Raw genomic sequence first — 20,575 nt, forward strand, 5'->3', positions numbered from 1 at the left:
TAATACAATTCAAATTTTAATGTGACGTGCAACTTCCTGTCTCTTTTTTTAAGCAGCCTCAGGATACCGGTAGTGACATCACAGAGGGAGAAGGTGAGCAGAAGACAGATTGACATTCACACAGTCAGGCCAATTTTTAATAATAAAATGCCTCGTATTTGCGTTGTAGCTGGTTGCTCCAATCAGGCAAACGAGCAAAAGAATATTAGTATTCACCGTTTTCCGAAAGACACAAAAATGCAGCGCATATGGGAGGCAAAAGTCCAAACAACCCGAGCGGAGTGGTGTGCGTCAAACTGGCAGTACACCTACATATGTAGTGTGCATTTCCCGCCAGACAGTTTTGAAGAAAGACCGATGATGATGGCAGAGATGGGCCTGGATGTCAAAAGAAGGCGTATTTTAAAACCAACCGCGGTTCCAACCATTCTGAAGCAAACACAAGCTGCTGGCATTGATGTGGATCCCCAAGCGAAACGACCAAGAAAGGCGTTTGAGAAACGGGAGAAGTCTCGGGTAAGTTTTGCATTAAACACTACTGGTGTAGTATTATTTTCAGGTACGCGGATAAAGTGGTACTCGGCGCACTGCGCAAGCCTGAACAACTCCCGCTTTGAAAACACGGAATTGCCCATTCAAATCTGGTACGCTATGCTGTTTTCGTTATTTTTCATCTTTTTAAATTTAATTTATAATTTTTCCACCATTAGAAGAGATATTTTGAGTAAATAGTCCAGAGTAATGGCCATTATTGCTCATAAAGACCCTGAGAATAAACGTGTATTACGTCATTGCAATCACTCAGGTGAAACAATGTCTTGTAATTTGCCCAAAGATGAATATTTTTCAACTAAACTTTCAGGAAGTATTGCAAGTTCCCTCAAGTCATAGAATAACGTGTATCTCTAAGCAGAATACATAATAAAAAATACTTTACAAATTGTGGTTTCTGAAGTACTTTATAATGTTCCAATTTTCAAGATGCTACTGTAAAAAAATAAAAACAATTTTTGTGTAATTTTATAGGCGTCAAATACAGCCAAAATGCCTGGTCCTGGGGTAGCATCCCACTGAAATGTTTGGTCCTAAAAGAGTTAAATAAGCATACACCACTTATGCACAGCTGCCAAACACTCATTAGGAAGTGAACAGTGTACCTCCTTTTCACATTAACGAAACACCCATCAGATCGCAATTGATTGCACATGTACCAAAGTCTGACATTACACGGGTCATATTTTGGTACGCGTACCACTTTCTGACGATGTACCACTTTCTAACACTACACCGGTATGCTACTAGTAATTAATTTTTTTTTCTGAAAAAACTAAACTTAGTGCCAGCACAGGGTCTTTATAAGCACAATGTGCAACATAATGATGCAATGTATACATTCGGTAATATAAAAACAACTGTTTAGAGTTTCACATGTTGGTGAAAACAGCAGTAGTGTTACATCATAGGGGGGCTGTCCTGGGATTCAAGGCATCTTTACACAGAAGCAAATTGCCTTGTCTGTGGCGGTACTGATGCGGTATCAGAAAGTGATACTTAATTTTCATTTTGAGTCGATACAACAATAGTGAAAGAATACATAACATACTTTTGCTTTAGTTTGTGTTTGTGACAGTGATTCGTTTCAGGTTGTGGACTCAATTTTGTCGAATGAAAGAGAGGATGATGGTACTTCAGAATGGTGTCAGGGTGAAGCCATGGAAGGTCCTGTGTTGGAACAACCAGCAAATCTTTCATCATCAACATGCCAGACAGAGCCAGTTCAGAAAAAAATAAATACAAAAGAAAGTGTGAAAGTTCAGACAGTCATGCCAGGAATGAGAGGGGGTAAGTATCGAACTGCTGGGCTATTTAAATGACTAAGGGTGAAATTATTATTATTATTATTATTATTATTATTATTTGTTTATTTAGCAGACGCCTTTATCCAAGGCGACTTACAGAGACTAGGGTGTGTGAACTATGCATCAGCTGCAGAGTCACTTAAAATTACGTCTCACCCGAAAGACGGAGCACAAGGAGGTTCAGTGACTTGCTCAGGGTCACACAATGAGTCAGTGGCTGAGGTGGGATTTGAACCAGGGACCTTTTGGTTACAAGCCCTTTTCTTTAACCACTGGACCACACAGCCTCAAATTAGTTGTCAATGTTAGAGATTGCATCGTTTTTAACAGTTTTTTTTTATTTTCCTAGTATCAATAATTAATGTATCAATATTGTTAACTAAAGGACTGACATAACTATACAGTTAAGGGTAATATGAAACATTTTTAAGTATCAATCTATGTTAAACACAAGGGTTTTTATTAACCATTCTGCATTGCCAAGACGCTTATTTTCCTCGGACATCTGCTGTCCCTCTGGTCCGTCCGCGTTGGTGTTGTTGGAGTCTCTCTCCGAGTTTGACCCTTCTGATTCAGAGGCATACGACTCTGATACAGGAGACAATCCCTCTCTCTGCGTCAGATCCGTCACTACATGATTCACATTCATAAGAGGGGTCTGAAACTGATAAAACGATGCTACTCTCACTTTCACTGTCGCTGTCAGCCATACTGGCAGATGGAAGTATCCTGTGGGTACCCTCTGTGATGTCACTGGCCCCCAAACCAGGAAATGGAGATTGCCCTCTGTGTATTTGCGGGTATTATTTGATTAATTGTAGCGTGATTAAACATAATTTAAATGAACGTGAGTTATATGTTCAAGTGAGACCTGTTCATATTATTTTTTTTATGTTTTTGGTAAAAGTCAAATTCCATGTCCTGGGCTCTTTAATATGTTCGTTACGCGACCGCAAAACGCTCAAGGGTGCGAGTGTAGCGCTCTAGTGCCAGGGTACCTCGTATAACTCAAGCAGCATTCAATTCTGGAGCCGATAGATGTTTATTTTTGTATTTATTTTTTTATTCCTTAGCAACCATAAATTATGATAGTTTCCATTATGATTCCATAAATGATGAGCCACTGATCAAACCTCTAACCCCTGTATATGATGGAAGCCGTGCATTCGGTTTCTATTATCTTAAAGATGTTAATGAAAAAACATTCTTTAAAGGTTTAGAGTAAACAAATAAAAGTACAAATAAACATTTCGAAATTGCAGTATTTATGTGGATCATAACAGTATATGGTAAAGACAGGCTGAACAGTTTGTATTCATAGTAGTCGTCGCAGACCAGGACAGTCAGAAGGCTCCGAAGGTTGACTTGCGCTCTGGTGTCATGCTGATCATTTTTTTCATCTCGCGCATCCAGAATACCACACGGACACACTGACCTGTTTTTAATATTGCTGTACAAAGCAGCACCCCTAGTTGGCGCCATTTGTGGTGAGCTGATTGTAGCATGTGGTGCCACTGAAAGTTTTAAAAAAAGAAGAAAAAAAAAATCATTTCTTTCTGGAATCACCGTTCTGCTGTATACACGCTTCTAATGCTTTCCAATGAGATTGCAACCATGTGGTTTATAAACTATCCCGCCCCTGTTGTGACATTCAGCACTGATTGATTTATTAGCGTTTGTGTCCCAACGCAATGTTAAAGGCGCAGTGCACTGCACACACAGCTCATCAGATTCACAGAACTAGCAGGATTTGTCATTGCACCAGCAGGTGCACAGCACCCCTGTATTTCAAGCCAGGAGGTGCTGCCACACCCCTCATAGGTATGCAATGTAGGGTTAGGTAGGGATATTCAACCCCCTTGATATGTTCATTAATAAAGTATCATGTTGTAGATATTTGTCTGATAATAAAGGTTTGCCAAATGTAACAAACTTACATAGAAGAATCCCCATGTTTTAGGGGTGGAATAGCCCCACATGGCAAGTGTCTTCAGTCTGTTGCAGGTCACGGAGGTATTCATATTACAAAGGTGCAGTAGATACCAAGAACATTTCAAATAAGGCTTGATATGTGATTTTAAATACTATTGGATTAATACATAATATAGTTTTACAAAAGTGTGTGATTTCTGCAGAAATTCAAATAAAAGCACTTTATATGCAATCTGAAATGACAAACTAAGTCTTGTCTCCTTTTCTTCAGTGAGAACGGATCAGCCTCACTCAAAGGAAGTTTCTGAGATGGAAGCAGCTCACATCAGCCCAGAGCTTCCTATTCGATGGGTTGTTTCTGCAGACAGGACTGTTGAGATCAAGGAGGAAGTGACTGAGCTGGGGTGTGACCAGGCCAATGAGCGGAGCCTGCAGGAGGAAACGCCACCTTCTAGCATCACTGAGAGAGGTGAGTGAAACTGGAATGCAGATCTATAGAGGGGGTCTTTACTGAAAGAGGGGAAGAAAGCCTGTGAAATACACTGAGTTAGGGAGTCATTTATTTATTTTTGGCTTCTTCACTGGACTTCAGCAGAAAGCTCTTTACAGTTCAATTTACATTTCCCATCAGTAATTTGTATGGAAACAGCATTTCTTTCTCTAAAATTGTGTAAACTGGAACTATTATATATGAGTAACTGGATTGTTGTTTGATAAGGCTGACATTGGGTTTAATGCTTGCAAGACCAGATGTCTATATCTTGAAATATACTTCCCTGCTTAAAGATTACACAATTGAAATTTAAATGAATTTAGAAATGTCTCGGAAACATGATAGAAATTATGCTCAGACTAGTTATTTTAGACAAATTTTAAGTGTGTAACGTTTTTCTACAGAGTTATGTTAAATATCTTTCAATAGCTCTACCATATTAAAAAAAAAGTCAGAGCAGTCTTCCACTGAATTATCCACATAGCCACAGGCTGATCAGCATATTTCTTCACAATGATGTAATTGGCAGCATTTACAGTAGGGTTTAATACCGTTCCTGTTCTCCTACACTGCAAATATCATAATTCCGGTATGAAACGGTTAATGCTATGTCTGTATCTCTATGAACAAAGCGAAGGAAAGGGTCCCTTTCATATGCCAACTTTTAATTCAACGTCCTGTACGAAACAAGTCCTCAGTACTACTGCGCTTTCTCAGCCCGCCTCACACTTGAACATTCATCCACTCCCACCTTACTGCCAATCCCCATCATCACCGCCGTTTTGCCTTTGCATTTTTTCTACTGCAAACATGCTTCTGAACCAGGTGATGATACTTGCAGCCTTAGCAACGTGTCGGGGGAAGATCTACTTGTGAACTGATAGTTACGTTGATGATGGTTTTGAAGGAAACTGTTAACTACACAGTATACAAGTTTTAACGTCTATGGCAGGACAAAAGCCCTGCTTGTGTAAATAGTGTGTGGGTGAATTTAAGATTTGGCAGGGATGTGGTTAATTCTGCCCCTCCCAACAATCACAGGTGTGGCCATCAGGGTTGCAGTGTAGAAAGGAAGAGTGTGGAGTAGTGGTTAGGGCTCTGGATTCTTGACTGGAGGGTCATTGGTTCAATCCCAGGTGGGGGAAACTGTTGCTGTACCCTTGAGCAAGGTACTTTACCTAGATTGCTCCAGTAAAAGCCCAACTGTATAAATGGGTAATTGTATGTAAAAACAATGTGGTATCTGTATAATGTGATATCTTGTAACAATTGTAAGTCGCCCTGGATAAGGGCGGCTGCTAAGAAATGGTCTGCTAAGAAATGGTAAGCAGAAGAGACAGAAGTCCTCTTCCACTGAAAGACGGGAGCGATACTTTGTTAGTGATAATCTATTATAAAAAGAAATCGGATAGATTAATGAATGCACCTCGAGATTATTTTATTGTTCGTACTGATAAAACATGGAAGACGTTACTTGGTCCATGGTAACGTTCTAACTAGCTATTTGCGCCTGTTTCTTTTTTTTGTTTTCATAGAATTGTAGTGTTCATGTTTAGCGTGGGTGAAACCAGGGTTAACATTATAACAAAATAATCTCACTAACAGATTAAATTTAGTATTTTATAGACACTGAATAAATGTAATATCCTGTTAGGTCATTACCTGTTATCTTATAAAATTGTGATGTTTTTAACAGTTATTTAATTTGACTTTTGGGCTATAAAATAAACTTCCTACCTTTTAAATTGTATCCACGTTGTTCTGTAGTACTGTAGGTATTTGTACTCCACTGTCTATTGCATTGTGTGCCTTGTGCGTATCTACATGGGGCGGTACAAACCTCAGTCATCTATCAGGAAGCTCTGTTATCAATGGTTTCCCGTTTTATGAAAGATACTAAATGTATGTGTTAAAAAAAATAATAATTAAATAGTATTAGTAATTATGTACATGTTCACTCGGTCGGTCATATATTGCAGCGTAAGGTATCAGAAAAATACTACTGCATAAAAAAACTAGTAGAAGATTAAGAGTTTGGGGTAGCAAAATGCTACCAAATATACGTTAATTTCAAGCCTTGATAATATATACAATCTATGTGAAAATTGCTACACAACATTTTCAGGAAGTTGGGTACTGTTTAAGCGATGCATTTCAGAATGATCTGCTTGCCTTTTTTCTGTCCTATGATATTCTGACTCATTCTAAAGCAGCACAACACATTTTTGTCCCAGGTGGCTTTCCATAGAGATCACTAGGAGTGCGTGTGCGCATAATCTAGTTTGTTTACTTTTTGCTCTGTAAAATGTTTAAATAGAGGCTCAAGAGCTGCTGTGTGTATGTGTGTGTGTATATATGTGTGTGTGTGTGTGTGTGTGTGTGTGTGTGTATATATATATATATATATATATATATATATATATATATTATACAATGTCACACAAAGCTCTATTTTGTTGTTTTTTTTAAATTGTCGTGCTAATTCTGGTGAGGCGGTAAATAAGTACAAGGTATTTTTGTCATTTAGCGAATACGAACATCTGATTTTTGTATCTGAATACACGAATATTAGGATGTTTGTCCCAGCACTATTAAATATATAGTGTTGAAATTTGTTTTATTCAGCAAAACCATATAGTAAATCAGTATTTTGAACTACCTGTGGCAGGGTGGAAGCCCTGCACATGGGAAATATGTAGTTTTATTGTATATTTTTGGTTGATTGTTGTAAAGAGATTGATTTAATTAATTGTTTAAGTGATGTTGCTTTTGTACAGTCTTGTACCGTCCTCTGTGCACTACCATTGCTGGTAGCGTCACATGACATTATTGTTTACTTTTTGTTTGTGTTTATTAATTAAATCCTGCGCGCCTGTGTCGGTGTAACAACGTCAATCTCTCTACCCCAGTCTCTTGTGTGTTCTCCTTGGCCGCCTGAGGCAAGTATACCAGGATTCTACCACACTACCTTACTCACGGCTTTTCTTTGTTTGTTTCTCAGTTTCCTTTAACGCACTATGTGGGAGTTTGTGTTGTAGCACTGCAGAGATGCCATTAGTAGTGATTGTGATTGTGCCGTTTGGTGCTACTTGCATGTATTTGTAATGAATGTATGCTCAGTACATTGAACGTTTTATGCTGAAACACCTGTCCAAATGTGTCAGTAACTTCACAACAGCAAGGTTTGTTTGGTCTCTTGGAGTCTCTTAATTGTAAAAAAAAAAAAAAAAAAAAAAATTATATAGACAGAAATGTGCCTCTCTATGCTCAGCAGTTAGTCCTTCAGTTTGCCCCCCCCCCCCACACACACACACTTTTTAACAAAGTTAGACACCTGGGATTGAGACATTAAAATGATTGGACTATTGCTTCTGACATTGATTAAAACACGGCATTGTTCTGCTTTTAAAATAAAACAGTCCCCTGTAGGTAACAAAACTGACTCGTTACTGAATTAGAGTTTACTGGTCCAGAGCTTATCTATAATTGAAAAGTGAGTGTAATTTAGATTTTTGTTATTATACAGTTAAGTAAACTGTTAATGCAAAAGCTTTATTTTTTCAGTTGGTTATTAGTTATCAACATTGAAAATCGAGAAAACTCCTTAAATTAGGTCTTTGAAAATTGACGTCACCGCTCAAGCCATCCTGTGACATATAGAGTTGAAAGCCTGTAGCCTGGTGAGCAAGTCTGAGGGCGCACTTGAGGCTGGCAGGGCAGAGTGTAGCGTGCACGGGGGTAGGGGTCAGGGCTGGTAGGTGACGTCAGACCCGGAAGAAACACACAGTACTGCCAGGTGAAAATGTGTGTGAGCTTGCTTGAGTCGGTTTATTGTAAATAAAAGGTTTAAACAGAAAACAAAACACTGAAAATAAAGGACACAATGGCCAAACGAACAGACAGACAAACGGTGGACGAACACTAAACAAGTATCGTGCGAGAGGACTTGCACAAGTAGCATTTGTTATTGTTATTATTTTTCTTATTTTAATCTCTCTACACCCGTTCTCCACTCACGAACACATAACCCTGATTGAGTGAATTGTGCAACTGTTTATACAGTTGTGCTGGGATTCATTTACTAATTAATTATTCACTTGAATCCCAGCACGTGAACTAATTTGTTATTAATACATATTTTATCTGCACGTGAAGTGATTGTGCAATTCCTGTGCCTAAATACAACTATATGACCCATTTATATCCCGTGCACCACTATATTCACATATAACTGACAACATAAAACACAAAATACACACAGGGGCGGGACACACTACCACAGCCCTGTATTTACGACATTGGATTGAGTTAAGCAGCGATTGTGTGATTTATGCAGCTGAGGTTTTATAAAATTACATATATGTAAAATATTTGAGTAACATTTCAAAAACTATTTGTTAACTCGCCTCATGTGTGATTTTTATCAGGTTGATCCATCTGGTCAAATGACAAGTAGTAAGTGAAAGTTGTAAGTTTTTTTTCTACAAAGTGAAGTTCAGTTTGCTTCTGAAAGTGGTCCAAAATGGCTCGGAATGCATCCGTGAACATATACAACCCCAGAGCCTGGGCGGCCCCCAGACCCCCTGGCCACAAGATTGGTTTTCTGCAGGAGGTTCAGTCAAAATAATCATTGGCCGCTTTCACCCATGCGTTTGTATGTATTTTGTAATAGAATCAATCTGTTGTAGTGCTGACTGAACGCTAAATGAGAGTGATGGATAGGGCAGCAGTGTGGAGTAGTGGTTAGGGCTCTGGACTCCTGACTGGAGGGTCGTGGGTTCAATCCCAGGTGGGGGACACTTGCTGTACCCTTGAGCAAGGTACTTTACCTAGATTGCTCCAGTAAAAACCCAACTGTATAAATGGGTAACTGTATGTAAAACATAATGTGATATCTTGTAACAATTGTAAGTCGCCCTGGATAAGGGCATCTGCCAAGAAATGTAATAATAATAATCAGATGAACGGGTGCAGACTGTGGGTGGCCAAAAAATAAAACCCCATAGGAATTCCACTCTTTCTAGGCACCTCCTTTAACTGAAAGCACACAACACAGTTTCAGAGACGGCCTGGATCTCGACAGTTACCAAATGCTTGCACCTGCTTTTAAAGCAGAGTTATTCAGGTCTCGGATTCCATGTTTATAGTGGGAGCTTTGACACAACTAGAAAGAGCTAGTCCAAAGTCCATTGAGTAACACAGTTAGAAATAACTTGGACCAAATCTGTCTTTCGGCACAATCCCCAAAGAAAATGTTTGTATTTGTTCTATTCTGTGGCTGTTAAAAATAAAATAAATAAATACAAATAATTATTCAGCAGGCAGTCCAACATCAATGTGGTCTGGCTCTTGTTTTGTCCAACACAGTTATCTAGTATTGTAATCACCATTGTTGCAATGTCAATGTTTTGCGCAAGTAGCTGCTTGAGTAAATTGCAGTGATAAAACCACCGCAGTGAGCAAACAGGCATTCCCATCTTTGCCAGCTGTGTGCTTGTCATACAATAGGATCCTGTTCTGTTTCCTTGTCACATCAAAGATGTTGCAGATCTGCAGATGGAGATCGGAATTGAAGTAATCCACATTGAGTTGTTTCGATCTGTAAGACAGATCGGGAATTGCCTGGCAGCAATCATAACTGCTATTTTTACTCCACGATTGGTGATTTAGCAGCTGGTACTGTCTTGTGACTCCATGCATCAGTCTCTAATGGAATGGCATTGTGAATTGCCTCATCATCAGGAGCCCATGTTTTTGATAGTCCTGAAATTGTTTTGTTTATTTATGTCTCTCTGTAGCGGCCAACATTGTTCAGCAGCACAGCCACTTCTATCTGAAGACTGATATCCCATGCTCTTTTCTTTCAGGCTGTATTTTTTCTTTAAATCTTAAGGCCACTTCAGCAGTATTGTTGTCGAGGTTCACTTCAGCTCTATTTACAGCTTTATTAGGCTTTGCTTCTATACTTATTTTCTTTTTACTTTGATTTAAGGAGTGCATGGTAACCACCAATGCATCTTGCATTAGATGCCATGTTGTAATGTGCATACCAGATCAGAATGCAAACAAAATTGAAAACAAATTATTTTTGGTCAATAGGAGTCATTTAGGACAAATTTGTACGAGATGTGTAATGAATCGTATGTGACATTTAAAAAAAACATTTTTTTTTCTTCTTTTTTTTTCCAGGTACTGATATGAAATTGGTACATCTTGGTAGAGGACAAGCATCAAAAATGGCATCTTCTCGCATTAAAGAGGAGACCCCAGAATTCGAACCTGTCCCCATTAAAGAGGAGAGTCCTGTACTAGAACCTGTCCACATTAAGAAAGAAGTCACAGTGCTGGAACCTGTCCATGTTAAAGAGGAGGCCCCTGGACTGGAACATGTCCATGTTAAAGAGGAGGCCCCTGGACTGGAACATGTCCATGTTAAAGAGGAGGCCCCTGGACTGGAACATGTCCATGTTAAAGAGGAGGCCCCTGGACTGGAACATGTCCATGTTAAAGAGGAGGCCCCTGGACTGGAACATGTCCATGTTAAAGAGGAAAGTCCTGTGCTGGAATCAGTCCACATTAAAGAGGAAAGTCCTGTGCTGGAATCGGCAGAAAGTGAACACCACCTTTCAAGTAAAAAAAATTAATTAAAAAAATAAATAATTGTATGCATGCAGAGATGAATGGCGGGGTGTGTTGTTGTATGGCTTCGGCTCCACCACTTCATCATCATCATCATCATCATCATCGTCATTTTCACAAAATGAAAACTTACTTTGAGTTGTCATCAAAATCCCCCTATCCCTCATGAAACTCTTCTTTACTCCCGGTGTCCCAGGAAAAAAGTTGATCAAGCTCTAGAATTTAAAGGGGAGGTTCCATTGTTTCTAATGTAAACGAGCCTAGGCTAGGAAATATGTAGATCGAGCCAGGAAATAAGTAGATCGGATATATTAATGAACAATAAATAATTTAAAATTAATGTTGTAAGTATAATTTATATCAATTAGTAGATCTGATTTATTCGGCAGTATTACCCTAGATAAGGGAATGTGAATATCGCTGTAATATATATTAGCAGCAAATAAATAATTTAAAATGAATTGTATGACTGTAAGTATAATTTATATCGATTAGTAGATCGGATTTATTCGGCAGTATGCTGCTAGATAAGATGATGTGAATATCGCTTTAGATCCGATATATTAGCCTAACAAAAATGCATAATTTAAAATGACTTTTGTACGTATAATTTACATTAACATGTAGATCGGATACATTCGGCAGTATTACGCTAGATAAGGGGATGTGAATATCACTGTAATATAAGCAGCAAATAAATAATTTAAAATGAATTGTATGATTGTACATTTCTGATTGTGTATTTCTGTTTGTGTAACAAACGTTAACTAGCAAAATGTGTTACATATTGACGTTATTTTGCATTTCTGGAGGTGTTTTTGTTTTGGGAAGCACTACAATATGGACAGCAGGTATGCGAGCGATTGTCCAAAAGTTAAAGCATGAGTTTCAATCATGGAAAAAGTTAAGCTCCATGCTGCGATTACTAACTAGGCCACGGTGCACATCAATCACATGATGTACTTGAAAAACGTTGTTGTACAGCATTATTATTTTATATTTGTTCTTTCATTTATTTTTTACATACAGTACTTTGTATAATTAGGACAGAAAAGGAACAGGAGACTAGTTCAATGTCATTATCACTATGATAACCAAAGTGATTTATCACGATTTAAAATCATGTAGATATACACATACTGTATGATCTCTCTTCCTCACAAATCTTATCTCTTAGTAATACTATATACTACTGCAAGGAATACAATTGTCACATTTACGAAGAATGAATGCATTTATGTTAATGTATTGTGTGCAAACAACATGAGATTTTGTTTTTTTTTATTCCCAACCTGAGAACACGACACAATTCCTTTCTAAAAAAAACTTTAGTCTGGCTATTTGTGGTTAATTTTCTTCACCCTATCCCAATTTAAAAACCACAACCCTTAAAACCTTTTTTTTTTTATTTAAATTGGCAGTGGTATGTCTAAGTTTAGCCACGTCTAAACTGTAGTAAAGTTACAGCTATACTAATATTAAAATGTAAAAATACGACCTTGTCATACTAATATTATAGATGCAGCATGTCATTAGATTATATTACTGAAACATTTTAAGATTGACAACATTTTGACGTGTAAAATCATTTTATATATAAATAAACTCCGCGATCACACGTAAACTACGTCTGATTGACAACGATGTTATAGAAACATAAAAAGACAGATTTAAAACATTTTACCGTATAAAGAGCCGTCGATCACACATTTTAAAGTTCATACGAAAAGACAGTGGCACGAACACGCACCAACATACACAGGTTAGCAAATAAAACGGCCAGATAAAAATAAAAAGCCATGCAGTGAACCGCCCCTTTTAATCAAACTGTAGCCCCGCCTTACTTTTGTCTATTTTTGCTTTACTGTGCTTGCGCGATCAACTTTTTTCCTGGTCAACTTATTTCCTACGACACTGGTATCTTGTATGCGGACATAGTGCTGGGTCGAACATGGAACTGTCATGTTCGGAAATCCGTTCAAGATTCAGACAAGTGTTCGTTAATTTGCAAAACCTTATCAAAGCATTATATGCAACACTTTTATTAGTTTTTAAAATGTCACAGAAGTAAGAATAGGTTGTGACAGCCTTGCTTTACCCCACTGAATTAACTACAAAACAAACAATGAAAAGTAAAATTTAAATTAAAAATAAAAAGCCATACCACCCAAGGGGAGCAATGAAAATCCTTCATATACTGTGGACACTTGTTCATATGTTTTGTTAAAGGTAGTTTAAAAAGTTAGTTTTCTTGTCCTCATTGACACCCATTATGTAAAAGGAGGCTGACATTAACAAGTGATATTAAGCTGATTTGACCCTATTCTGTAAAATATGCAGTCTAGGAGTTGTTCGTGGTTATGAGGGGGAAGCTCTATAGAAGAGTGAAATGACTAAGAATGCTTTACAATAACCTTTGCCTGTCTTTCTTTCTTTAGCTTCTACTGTAGATGAAGGAGAACACGACTCCAATCCATCACCCCCCTGCAGAAACTCTTCCAGTTGCAAACCACAGCAGAGGAAACACAGGGAGATGACACCCCAAAATGTGAACAAATTGGGAACTTGTTTAGTTAAAATTCCTTCTTTACAAGACAGACGACCGCTTTCTCTGGAGAGTATAGAAACTGCATATTCTGTGTGTGTGAACAATTCTGAAACCCAGGGCAACTTGAAGATCTTGCCTTGTTCCACTGAAGGTGGGACGAGTTCCCGTCAGTTAGGCTCTCCTGAAACTCACAAGGGAAATCACACAGGAGGGACTCCATTTCCCTGTGCTAAATGTGGGAAGAGTTTCAGTGATTTATCACACCTTAAAATGCACCAGTGTGTTCACACAGGAGAGAAACCTTATCCATGTACTGAGTGTGGGAAGAGATTCAGTCATTTCTCATCCCTTAAAACCCACCACCGCTTTCACACAGGAGAGAAACTGAACCACTGTAGTGATTGTGGGATGGCTTTTAGTAGATTACAATGCTTTATAAGACATCAGCGAATTCACACAGGAGAGAAACCATACCACTGTAATGTTTGTGGGAGGCGCTTCAATGATTTAGGAAATCTTAGACAACACATAAAAACTCACACTGCAGATAAACCACACCACTGTAATGCATGTGGGAAGAGCTTCACTCAATTAGAACATCTTAAAACACACCAGCGACGTCACAGAGGAGAGAAACCTTATCATTGTAATGAATGTGGGAAGAGCTTCACTCAATCATCAAATTTTAAAATACACCAACGAATTCATACAGGAGAAAAACCATATCACTGTAGTGATTGTGAGAAGAGGTTCAATCACTCATCTCACCTTAAAAAACACCTTACAATTCACACTAGAGTGAAGCCCTATCCCTGCACTGAATGTGGGGAGAAGTTCAGTCAGTTAATGAGTCTTGAAGAACACAAGAGAATTCACAGAATTGAAGCCGTTTGAGGACGCCTAACCCTTAGCGGTCCATTTATTCAGCGCGTCGGGTCCAGTTTATTTTAGACGTGCTGTTTTAAAAGTATTTTTTCACAATAAAACAGGTTTAAAAGGCACTGCATATCAACAGGACACTTGGTACTGCATCTCTAGCCCCGCCCCACACCTTGTTCGCTGTATTTTTCACATACCTCTTCATAGTCATGCATACTGATAAATCATCTCCTGATGACTCGTTTTATCACCAAACTCCTCAATAATACGATCCAAGTTATTATTTTATTACTATCTCAAAAGGCTCTGCAAAAGTCTGTGATATTCTTTGAGCGCTGGATGCAGAAGCAGCTATCTTATTTGTTTATGTCCGTGTTATCTCTGTGGTGCCGGGGCTATGTGTATTGCTCAGATCTGCCCCTTATTTTATTTTTTTTATTTTTTTTTCGGCTCCTATCAGTCTCACTCGGCCATTGAATGGTTTTCTCAGCTTTTTCCAAAAAACGGTTATAGACCTGTGTTTTACATCTTTTTGATGATGTCGGACAGGGTCAGACATAGGACCACAAAGGGTTAAACACCAGGAGTAAATCTGAGTAAAATACATAAATATTTACTGAAAATTAAAGAATAAACTTGATTGATAAATAGTGTTACTCTTAATCACGCCAGATCAAAAACTTACACTCACGGATGGAAAATATGAACTCTACATCTTGTTTGGAACATTCGTCATCTTGTTAACCATTTTCATTTTGTTACGTCACGTTAGTAATCTGTGAAAAAGATTGGAATTGCGTCTGCAAGATTCCACTTTTGACTCATGCTTTGCTGATTCTCTCTGTTTGAACATTAGGATTATTATATGTAACTCTCCAACTCTTTCAAGTCAGTGCTAAGCTTTGGTCAGTTATGTCGTAGCTCAAACATAGTTTTATTGTTGACAGGATCTATATAACGCCCCCCCCAATAAACAGTTTCATAATGGAAATAAAAAAGCTGATTTTTATCAGTAAACTGAGAATGAATGACTGCATACCTTGAAAATGTCCCCTTTTGAAATTGTAGTTCAAATAATGTTTTTTGTTTTAAGCGTTTTATTTTAGACACAAAGGGACACCATCTTAAATTGTAGTGTACAACTCGCTGGACAAATCATCCTCATATTCTGCTTTACAAAATAATTTCAAAGAATTACTCCAGAAACTGAAATATTCCCTTCATATGTTATGTCATGAATCTGAAAACACTTCTTGAAAAACCGTGCACATGATATACCCTCCTTTTTAAATGCAGGAAAGGCTGTGTTGCACTGTAGTTGTTCTGAGGATGTGTTGCCTGTTCCCTTCATGCATTCTCTCTTTTTTTTTTTTTTAAATTTAGTCGTCAATTATTTTACCCTGGTTTTTCACCCCAATTTAGTTTGCCCAATTATTATCTGTATTCTCGGCTCACCGCTCGCAACCCCCCCGCCGACTCGGGAAACGGAGGCTGGAACACGCATCCTCCGGAACGTGCTCCTGCCAAGCCGTCATTTTTTGCACTGCAGATCCACAGCAATGCCACCAGACCTATAGTGCGGGAGGACAACACAGATCTGGCGGCTCCGCTGCAGATCCGCAGGCGCCCTATCGGCCACAGGGGTCGCTGATGCGCGGTGAGCCGTGGATTCCCCTGCCGACCTAAGCTCTCCCTACCCAGGCAGCACTCAGCCAATTGTGCGCCGCCCCCTAGGAACTCCCGGTCACGGTCGGCTGTGACATAGCCTGGATTCGAACCTGCGATTTCCAGGCTATAGGGCACATCCTGCACTCCGCGCGGAGCGCCTTTACTGGATGCGCCACTCGGGAGCCCCCTTCATGCATTCTCATTAAACTCTTGTTTTTTTTAATTGTTTTTATTAGATTGTAAGTGAACCATGGAATAATATAAATTGTATATGTATGTTTCAAAATACTGAATATGTCTCTTATAACGTTTTCTGTTTTTGAAAAAGGGTGATTGTGTAAGGCAGGTCAATTTATATATTACAGAAATCTAAAATTTGATGCATACAAATTGTATTTGAATGTTTTCTCAAAATAAAGTATTGCTTACTATTTACAGGGTTCATACAGTTTTTCTGTTACAAATTTCAAGGACCATTTTGACAATACTGAAGGACCTAATTTAAGGAGTTTGACCATTTTCAGTGTTGATAACTAATAAGCAACTGTAAAAATAAAGCTTTTGCATTAAGTTATTTAACTTTATGATAACATAATAGCTAAAATGTAAATCATACTCACTTTTCACATATAAATAGGCTCTGGACCAGTACACTTGCTTATTCAATAACACTGAGTCAGTTTTTGTACCTATAGGCAAGTATTTCATTATTAAAGCAGTACAACAATTCAGTGTTAATCCATGTCAGAAGCAATAGTCCTAGAATTTTGTGTCTTAATCATAGGCGCCTAACTTTAAAAAGTGGGTGGCAAACTTAAGGTTAACTGCTGAGTGTAGAGATGTACACCACAATACTTCATATTAACAATTAAGAAGCTCTAAGAAACCAGGCAAACCTTGCTGTTGTGAAGTTACAGTTCTAGTAATTGCAAACCGACAATCGGACAGGTGTTTCAGCATAAAATGTTCAATATGTACTTACTGAACACTAATTACAAAATGCATGCAAATGGCACAACCAGAACCTATGGCATCTCTGTACAGTGCTACACCTAGAATTCCCACATGCTGTTTATTAAAGAAAGGTGTTAAACAAACAAAGAAAAGTACTGTTCTTTTGAAGGCAAGTATTTTGTATGCAAAATACTTGCCATGCCAGAAGCATTGGTTTACTATATAAAACAATACTTCATTCTGAATCAAGTTCAAATGCAAATATTCTGTGTCAGCCGAGTGCCTCCAACACCCGAGAAGTCCATTTGCTGGATGTATACAGACACCCTGAAGGGCCTTACTGCATTTACAATCCAGGTCAAACAGTGGGATTGGAAAAAAAAGAAATAATTTCTAGGGCAAAAAATGTTTAGTTTTTTTTTTTTCTGTCTTAAATATCCTTACACCAATAAAGGGACCGAAAAAGTGGTTCTATTTATAACTTTGAACTACACACCAAGTAAAACTGAGTACATTTTGTTTATTTGAAACATGCAAAAGTAAGTAAATAGTTATCTTTTAAATGTATTGAATTACATTGGTACATTGGTATTGAAACGATCTACCAGGAGGCGGTGTTGAGACGGCACTGAAACCTTTTTTGTTCTCTCATCTGTTTCAGCAGAATGGAGGGAGAAAAAAATGTATTCAATGCCGTCTCAGATTTCATAACTTTTCAAGGTCTGTATAAGAGAGGGTTGGATAATGTGCAGAAGTTCCTTTTTGTGTTTTCTGTAGCGTTTATAAACCGCTAAAAATACATTACTTAAAGTCAGGGTTAGTGTGTATATTGACAAATTCCCCAGTTTTGTTTTCATTTAGATAGCAGTTTATTCCAGCTCAGAGACTAATGTAGCTTGAAATTGTATATTCTTCTCCTTGGGCATTACTTACATTTCCATAGAAATCCCTTAGTAGTTTCAATATTCCCGACAGGTCTTCTTAACCCTCAAAAATCTACTCCGTCCCCTCTCTCATCCCAATCCTCATCCCTCCCAACCCTCACTGCGAGTGAACTCTTTCACTATTTAACCACCAAAATCAGTACTATTTGCCTATCCCTCCTGACTGCCCCCCAGGCTAGCCTCTACCCCAGCTTCCCATCCCACCTCCACTTGCTTGTAATGCCCTTTTTACTGCTTTCTCCCCCACATCCTTACCTGAACTCTCGATGGCCCACCCTACCTCTTCCCCCCCCCTTGCCTCCCTCATACCTCACTCCTCCCTCTTATCCTCCCTTACTTAGTTTCCCTCATTAACTCCTCTCTCTCCACTGGTATAAGCACATAAGAAAGTTTCCAAACGAGAGGAGGCCATTCAGCCCATCTTGCTTGTTTGGTTGTTAGTAGCTTATTGATCCCAGAATCTCATGAAGCAGCTTCTTGAAGGATCCCAGGATGTCAGCTTCAACAACATTACTGGGGAGTTGGTTCCAGACCCTCACAATTCTCTGTGTAAAAAAGTGCCTCCTATTTTCTGTTCTGAATGCCCCTTTATCTAATCTCCATTTGTGACCCCTGGTCCTTGTTTCTTTTTTCAGGTCAAAAAAGTCCCCTGGATCGACATTGTCTATACCTTTTAGGATTTTGAATGCTTATATCAGATCACTGCGTAGTCTTCTTTGTTCAAGACTGAATAGATTCAATTCTTTTAGCCTGTCTGCATACGACATGCTACGTCTTAGTTGGTGCTTATCTTGGTGAGAGTCGAGTTCAAATCAGCATGAAGTTTTAACATCTACTCTCGTGTAATGGAAATCATGCCTTTTCTTTCCTTGCATCTTCAAATCAGCTATCATCATCGCGCTGTTAAAAAAACCCTCTCTCAACCCTGCCTGCCGTGCTAATTACCGCCCAATCTCTCTACTCCCCTATTTCTCCAATTCCGTCTACTCTTGATTTCAATCTGGTTTCTGTCCCTCCCATTCCACTGAGACTGTCCTACTTCCTGTCCAGAATGGCTAACTCCTCCCATGCTGACCTCTCCTCGATTCACATTCTCCTTGATCTTTCCTATGCTTTTGACACAGTCGATCACCCCATCCTCCTTTCCACTCTTTCTAACCTTGGCACTCCCCTTGGCTGGCTCCAGTCATAACTATCTTCACGCACCTCTGCTGTTTCTTTCAACAGTCTCACCTCCCTCCCCCCCCCCCCCCCTCCCCTCTTCCTGTCAGTGTCCCCCAGGGCCTCAGACCCTTGCTATTCTCCCTGTGCACCTCATCCTTTGAAGCTCTTCTTTCCTTATTTAACTTCCCCCATTATTCATTTGCTGATGGCACACAGATTTTTTTCATTTCCGTCCTTTACCCTCGACCTTGCTTCTCGTATATCAGTTTGGTTGCTATCCAGGATGGCACGCCGATTCCTCCTCATCAACCCATCAAAAACTGAAATCCTTTTCTTTCTTTCCCCCACCATCTCATTCCCTCCATTGTCCCTCATTCCCTCCCCCTCTGCTCGTAACCTCGGCGTAAAAAAGGCCAACAAAATGCTCGGATATATTGTGAAAAGTTGAATTGAAATCAAGCGAAGTAACGTTAAAACTATTATTATTTCGGGACCAACTTGTGGATTACAACGAAGCAAAACACACAGCTGTACTGCTTGTTATCATTATTATTCACTGTGTTTTGTGTCATCAGACCATTGGATTGTACTCTGTTTGTTGGTTACCAATACTGTCATGTTCCCAGCTGTGCCAGATATTGTTCAGCATAGAAATTGGTTTGGGTTGTTTTTAAATAAATATTTTGATTGTACCCATGATTAGCTTAAAAACATTGAATAGTCTTTTTTTATTTTGTTTTTCTAAAACAATGTCTGACAACCGAGGTGTGAACTGGGGACAGCAAGAAAGGAGAGCTCGCACAGCATTGTGGGGCGAAATTCAAATTCAGAGTGCACTAAGCGGAAACACATGAAGTATATACATATGCCAGCCTCCCCTCACACCTGACATTATCTGTGAAAGTTGTCTCTCAAACACTTTAGAAAAGAGAGATCTGTGCAACCCCCTCTCTGCACTTTTTATTATTATAGTTGTTCTGTTACACAATTGCATTTTACATGTTATGTTCTGAGTTTTAAATAAATATTGTTTTAAGTATTTGCGGTCCCTGTCATTTCGTTTTTCAAAAAAGGAACGAAATGTTTTGAATAATTACAAACAATTTAAGTAGTGTACTTGTATAACACATTATTATTATTATTATTATTATTATTATTTATTCATTTGCAGTTGTAGTATTTGAAACTAAGCTAATTTAAAGAAAAAAAACTAAAATTTAACTGCAATTTTATACAGTAAATGTTTTTTTTTGCAGATGCCTTTATTCAAGGCAACTTACAGAGACTAGGGTGTGTGAACTATGCATCAGCTGCAGAGTCACTTACAACTATGTCTCACCCGAAAGACGGAGCACAAGGAGGTTAAGTGACTTGCTCAGGGTCACACAATGAGTCAGTGGTTGAGGTGGGATTTGAACTGGAGACCTCCTGGTTACAAGCCCTTTTCTTTAACCACTGGACCATATATATATATATATATATATATATATATATA

At 38.6% G+C, this 20,575-nt stretch overlaps 1 protein-coding gene across 1 annotated transcript; it reads left to right on the forward strand.

Moving 5' to 3' along the window:
- Nucleotides 1-20: 20 nt before the first annotated feature.
- LOC117962815 (zinc finger protein 566-like) lies at nucleotides 21-16,560 on the forward strand. The gene is made up of 6 exons (XM_034919133.2): nucleotides 21-93; nucleotides 338-516; nucleotides 1,644-1,842; nucleotides 4,063-4,260; nucleotides 10,474-10,914; nucleotides 13,362-16,560. The coding sequence occupies exons 2-6, from the start codon at nucleotides 358-360 to the stop codon at nucleotides 14,363-14,365; spliced, it is 2,001 nt and encodes a 666-aa protein (XP_034775024.2). The 5' UTR covers nucleotides 21-93; nucleotides 338-357; the 3' UTR covers nucleotides 14,366-16,560.
- The last annotated feature ends 4,015 nt before the right edge of the window (nucleotides 16,561-20,575 follow it).

Source organism: Acipenser ruthenus, chromosome 57 (genome assembly GCF_902713425.1).
Source record: "Acipenser ruthenus chromosome 57, fAciRut3.2 maternal haplotype, whole genome shotgun sequence".
Lineage (NCBI taxonomy): Eukaryota > Metazoa > Chordata > Actinopteri > Acipenseriformes > Acipenseridae > Acipenser > Acipenser ruthenus.

Coding starts and splice junctions, on each gene's coding strand:
- LOC117962815 (XM_034919133.2), top strand. CDS start 358: ATGATGATGGCAGAGATGGGCCTGGATGTCAAAAGAAGGCGTATTTTA. Junction 517..1,643: donor AGAAACGGGAGAAGTCTCGG/GTAAGTTTTGCA, acceptor GATTCGTTTCAG/GTTGTGGACTCAATTTTGTC. Junction 1,843..4,062: donor CATGCCAGGAATGAGAGGGG/GTAAGTATCGAA, acceptor CCTTTTCTTCAG/TGAGAACGGATCAGCCTCAC.